General features: G+C 32.1%; 1 protein-coding gene across 1 annotated transcript; it reads left to right on the top strand.

Moving 5' to 3' along the window:
- Positions 1-380: 380 nt before the first annotated feature.
- On the top strand, positions 381-2,878 carry BDR25DRAFT_363469 (uncharacterized protein; the record flags this gene model as incomplete). The annotated part of the gene is made up of 5 exons (XM_033696739.1): positions 381-443; positions 2,422-2,450; positions 2,506-2,721; positions 2,758-2,789; positions 2,856-2,878. The coding sequence occupies 5 exons, from the start codon at positions 381-383 to the stop codon at positions 2,876-2,878; spliced, it is 363 nt and encodes a 120-aa protein (XP_033539718.1).
- Positions 2,879-10,493: the final 7,615 nt, after the last annotated feature.

The raw sequence follows: 10,493 nt of genomic DNA, 5'->3' as shown, positions 1-10,493 counted from the left end.
TCTAGAATCCTATCTATACTAACTAAATAATTTAATGTAATAGTGTGTAAGAAATTATAACTTAAACTAAATTAAACACTTTTTAGAACTTAGACATAGTTAAATAAATAATTAATATAATATTATTAATAAGGCTATTACTAGCAAAAGTAAGTTTTTTAATATAATGTAACAGCGTAGGCAAGACAATAGGTCTAAATGCAGTATAAATCCACTTAGAGGCATATAGGAGTGCGTGGGGACTTAGAAACCTAGGAATACTAATAACACCTATAGGCCTTGTACGTAGGATATTAGAAAACTACTAAGCTAGCTACAGGGGCGAGGTGCGACTAAATACATAAGGGAATAGGGGTAACTGCAGGGGACTAGGTCAAGTCATGGTCGGGGCCGATACAGGGACCCTTCAGATAGGATCCGAGCGACCCGAGATGGAACGATTCGTAGCATCGTTACACTAAGAGGCTCTTTATAATTAGAAACTTCTAGCATATAACATAGTTAATATTAAAGATATTAATGCCTATGCCTAGCAAAGTAGTAGCTACTATAATTTAGATATAGAACGTTAGCTTTCTAAACTTAGAATAACACTTATTTTAGTTATATTCTTACACATTTGCAGTAAACATCTTTACTATGTTATACACACACTATAAACTATTATTAATATTAGTTATATACTAATTATAAAGTTCTAGTGCTTCTGTTAAATAAAAAAGCATTAAGTAAAACTATACTATAGCTAACTAAATAAATATACACTTATTAATAAATATAACTATCTTAGAGATCTCTTTAGGATTAGCATACCTACTTAAGACGCTTTTTTAAAAAAAGAGATAAAGACTATTTTATAAGTTAACTTTACCTTATAGTAAAAAAAAAATACTAAAATAGTAACATTAGAGTAATTAACTAAAGTGTAGATAACCTTAGTCTAGTACATACAGCAGCCTAGCAGACAGAAACTAGTGTAGTGTAAGACTACATCCTCTGCAGTACTGTCTAACATAGTAGAATAGGCAAACTAAACAACATTCCTTTAAAGTATAACTTATAGTTAACTTAGTATTATAAACATAGGTTAAAACCTTTTTTAGTTTAATATAAAATAACATTTATTAATAGCTACTAATTTAATTTAAGACTGCAACTGTAGATTTTTTAGAATATTTTAGAAAGCTCTACTAAAAGCCTACTTTAGCCTTATAAGTAGATAAGTAAATTTTTTATTAATAATTTAAGTAAATAGTCTCTACTAACTAGCTCTACTTTAAGCATTAATAATGCATAGCTTAGATCTTTTTAATTGTTGTATATTATCTAGCTGCTTGTTTTTAAGCTTATTTAACAGAATAATCTAAATAATAATTTTAGCAGTTAACACTAAATAAGTGTAGAAAATTATGCTCTTACTAAAACTAGTCTAGGCAATTAAAAGAGTATCTTTATAGTTAAATATTAGTAGCTTTAAAGTACAGAGTTGCTTATTACACAGTAATAGGCTACTATTATTAGCGCCTATTATTCTTCTTTTGCAGAGGATCTGTGTAAGACACGCGTAAAAAACATTTTTTAGAATTTAACATTATAAACATCCTTAGCTACTAAGATAAGGCTAGGAAGATTCTTTAACTTTATAAATAGAACAAGATTAATCTAAATCTAAAAGCTTAAAAAAATAAGGCCCTAACCTATTACATTTAAAGCATTTTAATGTTTCTACTTTTTCTTACTTTTTTCCTATTGTAAATGCTTATTTTTTTTCTTACCTTTTTTTTTTACTATACTTTAAAAGTTTTTAGAAGTTTCTAGAGGTTTTTAGAAGTTTTTAAAAGTTTCTAGAAGTTTCTTAAAAGCGTAGGATCTCTAACACCCTGCTTATTAACTAGGTTATATAATGTAGTAGGTTAAGTGTAGGTGTACTAATAACTATAACTGCATACTTACACCTGTTTACACTAAATTTTTAATTACAGGAGGTAATAAAGAAAGCATGTGTGCCTTAGCTCCTGCAGTTATAGAGGGATACAACATGTAGTGTTAATAGAAGTAATAGAATAAAGATAGATAGTTAATAGCTAGAACACACAACATGTTAAAAACAGATTTAATAATGTACTTTACTCTTTAAACAGTGTTAGATACGTCTAAAAATGTGCCTATTATAAAAATAAAAACCTTTGTTTTTAATTATATTAAACATTATAATATATACTAATAGTAGTGTAGTGCTATTGCATAATTTAATAGATTTGTAAACTAAGATACATACAAACTTAATTTATTTCTTCTTAGACGCTCTGTAGATAATTTTGCGTGTTATTAGTAATTAACCTTTAATTAGCCTAGAAGACCTTAGAAGTTTTAATTAGCTTAGAAGTTTTAGAAGTTTTGTCTAATCTAAAATAGTATTAGCGCAAAATCACCTGTGGGGCGGCTGACTTGTGAGATAAAGAATATGCCTAGTCAAGGAGTTTGCAGGTGCACCGCATGACTGAGGATTACCGTGTGTCGCACGTGTCTCACGCGATACCATACCCATGCACTGCACTATTCACTCATTAGGCATAGCTCCTTTCTCGTACAGTACATAGTCAGCTCAGAGCTCTATCAAGCTCCTCAGACCTTACAATACACTCGTTCCACTTTGTTTGAATCTCGCTCCCTTGTCAACTCGTTTGCCATATGCCCCCTCCTAAGCCCATGCAAGACCGTGTTTCATCGCCTAACGCACAGCCTGTAAGGACGGAGCTCTGTACCACTACGCCAATACAACCAAAAAGGTGCGAATAATCAACCAACAGTTAATTATTGCGTACAGAATAGTATATATACCCGTCGCACGTAAGCACCATCTCGGCCTTACACGTAAGCGCCATCCCGGCCTTACACAGCCCCTCATAACGCACAGTTTTAAGATGTTACCCCTATTAACTTTTAAAGCTGTACAGCTCTATAGAGCTAATAAAATAAAGCAGTTTTCTAGAGTTATAAAGAAAGCTTACTATTTAATTAATCTATTATATAAGAAACCTTTTAGAAAGGTTAATCTACCTGCTACGTTAACTTTAGGCTAGAGTAGGCGTGTCACAGTCGGCATGCTCAAGCTACAAGCAAGAGGTGGTGTAACTCAACTAGATTAAACTAAGGAGCAGAGGAGCTGCTCTGCGAGTTTAAATATACATGTGTGCCCCCTGCCAAGGCGCTACTTGTAGCACTAGCGTGCTACTCGTTGCGCAAGCGAGGGAGCTGATGCCGCAGAGCATGTAAGGCGGTACACGCCGTCACAAGGCGCAGTAACCTTTATAACTAATTTATCTTTAATATAAGTCTTCTTTTTATCATTATTACTAGTAATTAGTGCAGAGGCTTTTTTATTAACCTTTTTAGCTAATTAGATGTTCTTTTTAAGTTACGCAGCAGCTTTTTAAGTAAAGTTTGCCTTCTTTTTTTAAGCTACTCTAATGTGCTACTCTTAGAGTTAGATTTCTTTTGCTACTACTTTTATGCACTTTCTTTTCTTTAGCATACGCGTCTTTTTTTTTTTTACCTTTTTTACTTCTTTAAGCTTAATTTTTTTATTATTTTTAAGTTATAGAGCTTTCTTATTAGCATTTTTTTAAGCTTAGAGATTATATGCTTTATATACTTTATTTAGTAACTGTAACAGCGCAGGCAAGACAATAGGTCCGAATGCGGTAGGAATCCACTGAAAGGCATATAGGATGCGTGGGGACTTAGAATCTAGGAATGCCATTAACACCTATAGGCCTTGTACAGAGGATATTAGAAAACTACTAAGCTAGCTAAAAGAAGAGGTGCAACTAAATACTTAGAAGAATAGGGGTAACTACAGAGGACAGGGTTAAGTTATAGTTAAGGCTAATACAGGGACCTATTAGATAGGTTCTAAGCAACCTAAGATAAAACAATTGATAAAAATTATTACACTACTCTCTTTTCATAGGCTAATAGTTTTTATTTATAGTTTAGAAAGTATTTAGAACTAATTTAAAATAAATTTAAAATAAAATATAATAAAGTCTAACTTTTTAACTAAAAAATTTTATTACTAAAAAAATAAACTAAAAACTTAATACTTATATAATGCTTTTATTATAACATTTTTATTTAGTAGTAACTAGTAGCGTAGTTGTTAATATAGTAAGTTATTTATAGTAATAAGTGTTTACTTGCCTTACTTCTATAGTTTAGTTAGTGTTATTAATTTTTTTAGCTATTATTAATTCTTTACTATGTAAGTATTATTATGTACTTAACATTATATAGCTTAGTCTATTAACTAATTATAGTATTAAAGAAAATTACTATACTGCTCTGCTCTTCTTTTAGAGCCTTTTAGAGGCCTTTTAAGTTATCTACTTTTAGGCTGCCTACACCTTTACTTATAGCTAGTAAGTTAAGTTTTTCTTGTAGTTCTTTAATTTAAAAAAGTGTAAATATTACACCTTATATAATAAAAAATATAACTTTATATAAATATAGTTTAATACTGCTAAGGTATAGTTTACTAATAGAAGTATAAGTTTTTTTATATTATAAAGAGAAATTCTTAGTTCTTTAAAACTATTTTAAGCTATAGGTAGCAGCCTAAAATATAAAAAATATAAAAAATAAAAAGGAGGCGTTTAAAGCTATTTTAAAGTCTGCTTAGTGTAACAATTCTTAGGAATCGTCCGATTTCGGGTCGCTTAGAACCTATCCGATAGGTCCCTGTATCGGCCCCGACCATAACTCAACCCTGTCCTCTGCTGTTACCTCTATTCCCTTATGTATTTATTCGCACCTCTTCTCTTAGCTAGCTCAGGAGTTTTCTAATATCCTCTGTACAAGGCCTATAGGTGTTAATTGGAATTCCCAGGTTATCAAGTCCCCACGCACTCCCATATGCCTCTAAGTGGACTCCTACCGCATTCAGACCCATTGTCTTGCCTGTGCCGTTACACTTAGAGCCTAGTGTAGGTAGCGCGGGTTATAGAGAGTTAGGAAGCTAGTCTTCCTACAGCTAGTGTCTAGGTGGCCTTATTCTACTAGAATACTAAGCTGCTTTGTTAAGTTTTAGCTCTAAAGGCTCTAGTGTTTAACCTTTAGGCAGACATTATAGCGCTCTTAAGTAACTAAGGATAAGGTAGAGAAGGTTTAAAGAAAGTCTAGAGAAGAAGAGAAAGAGAAGAGAGAAAAGGTTAGTCTGCAACAGGCCTACGCTAATAGAATCTATTGCCACCTTAACATTAGTAGAGTAAGGATAAAGGAACTTTATAAAGGAATACTATAAATCTCTAGTGTTTAGACATTTTAGAATTAGAAATCTTTAGAAAAAGCTAAAGACAGTTATTTTTAGAACTATACTAAAGCTTAAGCAACTATGCGTAGAAGTGTTATATAAATGTAACACTTATAACAGAAATAATCTAAAAAGGCATAAGCTCTATAAAGTCCTTTAAGCTATTAAAGCGCCTTAGCAACTATAGACTATAATTACTATAAACTTTATTACAAGCCTTCTCTTATCTAACAAGCTAGGATCTAAACACCTATGTAATATAATAGCTGTTGTAGTTATTAAAACAACTAAATTTATTTATATATAAGCATTTAAGAAAACTATAACAGTGTAAGAATTTATTTATAAGCTAGAACAAAACATTATTAGTATCTATAGCTGCCTAGCTATTATAATCTCTAACAGGGACAAGCTGTTTACAAGTTAATTCTAAGAAGCAGCTATGCAACACTTGCAGATGTAACAGCGTAGGCAAGACAATAGGTCTAAATACAGTGGGAATCCACTTAGAGGCATATAGGGGTGGGTGGGGACTTAGAACCTGGGAATGCCATTGACACCTATAGGCCTTGTACAGGGGATATTAGAAAACTACCAAGCTAGCTACAGGGGAGAGGTGCGACTAAATACATGAGGGAATAGTGGTAACAGTAGGGGTTAGGGCAGAGTCAGGGTCAGGGCCAATACAAGGGCCTTCCAAAGGTTCTGGGCCGCCTAAGATGGAACGATTCATAGGATTCGTTACAGCAGATAGACTACAAGTTGTCTATAGCATATTACCTGCAGACAGACAGGCAAACTAAACAGATAAACGCTAAAATAGAAAAGTACTTAAGAAAGTATATCTCTCTATAATAAATAAACTAGATAGAGTAGCTCTTAATAGCTTAGCTTACTATTAATACTTTAGAGTTATCTATAACTAAGAAAACCCTGTATAAGGCTAATTTTAGCTATAAACTGTGCTATAGACTCTCTAGCACCTAACTATATAACTCTAATACAGCTATAAGAAGAGCAAGTTAACTTCTAAACTTACATTAAAAAGTAGCTAATAAGGCATAAAAGGCCTAAGAATAAATAACAGGACAATTAGATAGAACCTGCACTAAAGCACCTGCTATACAACTAGGAGACTACATGTACCTAGACATAAGAAACCTTAGGATCTAAAAACCGTCTAGAAAGCTAGCAAAATTACAAATTAGACTATATAAAGTGTTACAAACTTAAAAAGGTAACTATAAACTAAAGCTTGTAGCAAACATATAAATACACTTATAGTTTTATGCCTCTAAACTAGAAAAGGCACCTAAAGAGGTGCCCCTTTCTAATTAAAAGTAGGAGGATGTTAAGACAGAATATAAAGTAAAAAGAATTATAGCTAATAAGAAAAAAAAAAGCTTTTTATTTAATAAAAGAGATAGCTTACTAGTAAAAACACCTGATAAAGACTTAGCAGCTACTAAAGAAGTACTACTTCTCTTATTAAAATAAAACTACCTAGGTAAAAGCTTCTTAAAGCTAAAGGTAATAAAGCCCCTAGAACTACTAACTAGTAAGAATGCACAGGGATAAGAGCCTAAAAAAGACAGCTAGAGAGCTAAAAGTTCTACTGCCTTAGCCTTAAAGGCTTTTATTTTATCTAAGGATAATAAATTAATTTTTAGATGCTTTACTTAGCAGTTCTAAAGCAAAGATAGTTAATTCTTTAAATAACGTACCGAACAGGTTAGCCGGCTACACAGGTTGGCCGGCCACTTTTGCTAAGCCCCTACTACACTCTACCTATCTACATAATGCCTTAACAACAACACTAGATTAAATCTTCTAAAGAACATTAAATATAGCTTACTTTTTAGGCTTTTTAAATAAAACTTAAACTTTTCTTACAACATGCTATAGCTATCTATAATGTCTTTTACACAACACTAAGTAATTAACACGCTAGACAGCCTTTATAAGTAGAATGCTAGCCTAAATTAAGAAATCTAACTAAGCTTAAAAAAAAAGTAGTTATTAAGTACATACTTAAGCTTATTACACGCAGATTTCTCTCTAAGCTTACAGCTATAGCTAATATAGCTAATTCCTTACGCATAGAGCGCAATCTAGGCTAGGTTAGCTTAAACTAGCCTAGTATATAGGTTAAGCACTGCTCTAAGTTTATAATAAAGTTTAATTATAAGTATAATTATAAAAAAGTGCTTTATAAAAATTTAAAAGTTATCTAAGGCTAGTTTTGCCTAGTAGCTAACATAAAAGCTAAGTACAGTATCTAAAATAAAGACATGTAAAACTTTAATAAGTTAAGCTTTATAATAAGCTAAATATTAACTAGAGTAGTTATTATAGCTTTAAAGAAATAAAAATAGCTAAAAGTAATATAGTAAGGTAATAAAAAGTAGATAATAGTTATTTAAGGTATTAACATAACAAAGTAAGCTATTCTACTCTTTATTATTTTTAAGAGCTGCTATTACTTTTTTGCCTAGTATAAAAAGAAGAATTTACTTTAGAACTAAGTTATTATAGTCTCTAAAAACAGCTAGATAATAAATAAGGTTAGGCTGTAGTAGTTAAAGTACTTTAGTAAGCATATAAAAAGAAGAGTTATAAGTGCTTATTAGCTTTTTATTATTAACAGCTATAAAAGCTATAACTTACTTAATTTCTAGCAGTACTATAAAAAAAATAAAATTATTACTATTTTCATGCTTTTACACTTATTACACTTTTTATAGCCTTTTAATGTAAGTTATTTTACCTCTTTAAAAAAAAGTGTATAAGTGCTAAGCTAAAGATTTTATATGTAACTAAATTACTTATATTATAAAATTTAAGTTCCTACTATGCTTTATACACGCTTATAATATAGTAATTACTTTTAGTAATATCTAAAAAGGGTTTTAAAGCGCTAGTTTAGTCTTATTTAACCTATAATAAGTTAAAATAGCCTTTAATATCTAGTTATGTACTTTATTACTACTACTACTTATTAATAATAAGCCCTAGTAGTTGTAAACTCTAAGTAATACCTTTAAATTTAAGTTATAATTAATGCTTGTAAAGGTAAAAATTTAAAGGCATATAAATAGCTTACTAATGTCTATAGTAAAGGCCTTTAAAAAAGTTTTAAAAGGGGTAGTAATTATTACACATAAGCTAGTGTTAGTGTAAAAGGAGATTATAAAGCTTTAAGTAGTAAATAAGGCTGCTACACAACATAGATTGCATAGAAAAAAGCAGATTTAGGTAAAAACAACTTTAATAGTTAAGGATAAAGCTTTTCTAACTGCTTTAAAGGAGTTTAGAGCGCGTAGTAATAGAAAGAAGCTAAAGACGCAGGTGCGCGCTAAAGGAGGTAAGCTAAGTTAAAAGTAATATAGGCAGTGTAATTAGACTAGGCATAACTTGCGTATATGTAAGAAAGTAGTAGAAGTAGACTCTAAATAATATCTTATGTTGTATTACTCTATATAGGGCTAAAGTGGGCTGTTTTGCGCTAGAATAGGGTGGTTTTAGTAGGGGCTTAGCAAAAGTAGCCGGCTAACCCGTGTGGCCGGCCAACCTGTTAGGTACGTTAAGCCTTTTTTACTAAAGCATTAGCTAGCTTTTTAATTACCTTTTATTAAGCTTACTTAGCATCCCTCTTTTCTTACAAAATTTGCTAATAGTCTTCCTTAAAACGCCTCTAAGCAGCCTTAGAAATAAAGGCGTTACACCTGCTGCCCTTTTTTACACACTCTATACACCTGTCTAATAATAAGGTTAAAACACATAAAGAACTAGAATAATAATAAAAACTATATAGTTACATCTTTGTCTATTAAAGAGGATTAAGACAGTAGGCACTAGTAGAGTAATAAACACGATTAAGCTAGCAACTTATAGCCTAAGGTTAAAAAATAGATGTATGTAAAGCCTTTATAAATTTAGGGGACTTACGCTTAATAAACAACTCCTAACACTTACAGCAGCGTAGGCAGAGCAGCAAGGACGCTGCTAGGGAGGGAGGCCTGCGTGTGTCAGATATGCGCACCTACTGTCAAGACAGGAGGAACGTTTGACGAAAGCTGCTACATAGTACGAGCAATAAGCTCGAACAGTATGTTGCAGCAAATTGCAGCATTTTGCAGCATGTTGCAAGCTGGTCGCGCATAGGGCTAGTGCGCGAGGGACTCGGATCGGAAAAACAAAAGCCGAGCAACACGAGTAGAGCAGAAAAAGGATCGATACATCAATACAATCAATCAATCATCCCATACATCATATCCAAACCCATCATTCATCTCAGGAAGCCTAGGAACAGTGCTTCAATCTGACAGCGTGTTACAGTCTACAGCTAGCCTAGTGTGACGCTATGCTAGAACTACTAATAATTACCCTACTGCCTTAATAATAAAGAAAAGTACCTATTTATTTCTAGAGGCAAAGAAACAACTAGTTTAAAAATGTAAAGCATAGAGCAAGCAAGCTAGGTAGTAGGCAAATGCGCTGTCTAATAGAATCTAGGCGTAAAAGATTGTAGTAATTGCAGCCTTAGTGCCCTAAGGACTGTAATTATAGCTATATAGAAGTACTAGAAGGAACTTAGCAGAGCTAAGCTCTACAATCCTATAGAGAAGACTTTTATATATAATAACCTCTGTAATCAACCTTTAGAAGGTGTAATTAATGTTTAGTTTATTTTTTATATAGACTAATTAGTACTATAGCTTTTTAACAAGCACAATACTAGTTATATATTTAGCTCTATATATACCTCCTATCTTGTTTAACTTAAACTGTTTGACCCAGCGCTCTACACCGCTGTTAGAGGGCAAACCACGATCCGGTCATTCTTACCTCTCCTCCATTTACCGAGCTGATTAAGGACCGTACATCTGGCGTCGCCTCCCCTTTTACCCGCAACCTATTAACCTGTGTACTCCTTTGGAGTAAGGATTGTAACAGAAGCTAGTAGAGAAACAAGTTAGTCTGTATATATTCTTAATAAAACAAGGACTAAACTTCTGCTTAAGACTCTTCTCTTGAATAAATATTTACTTCTAGCGCTTTAAAACCTTTCTTAAAGATTACTAAAAGTAATTATAGCATTATAAGCTGCTTTAAAGCATAGTAGGAACTTAATTTTTATAATATAAGTAATTTAGTTACGCATAAGGTTTTTAGCTTAGCG

The sequence above is a fragment of the Lindgomyces ingoldianus genome, assembly GCF_010093535.1.
Source record: "Lindgomyces ingoldianus strain ATCC 200398 unplaced genomic scaffold BDR25scaffold_69, whole genome shotgun sequence".
Lineage (NCBI taxonomy): Eukaryota > Fungi > Ascomycota > Dothideomycetes > Pleosporales > Lindgomycetaceae > Lindgomyces > Lindgomyces ingoldianus.
This window is presented reverse-complemented; position numbering and strand designations above follow the sequence as displayed.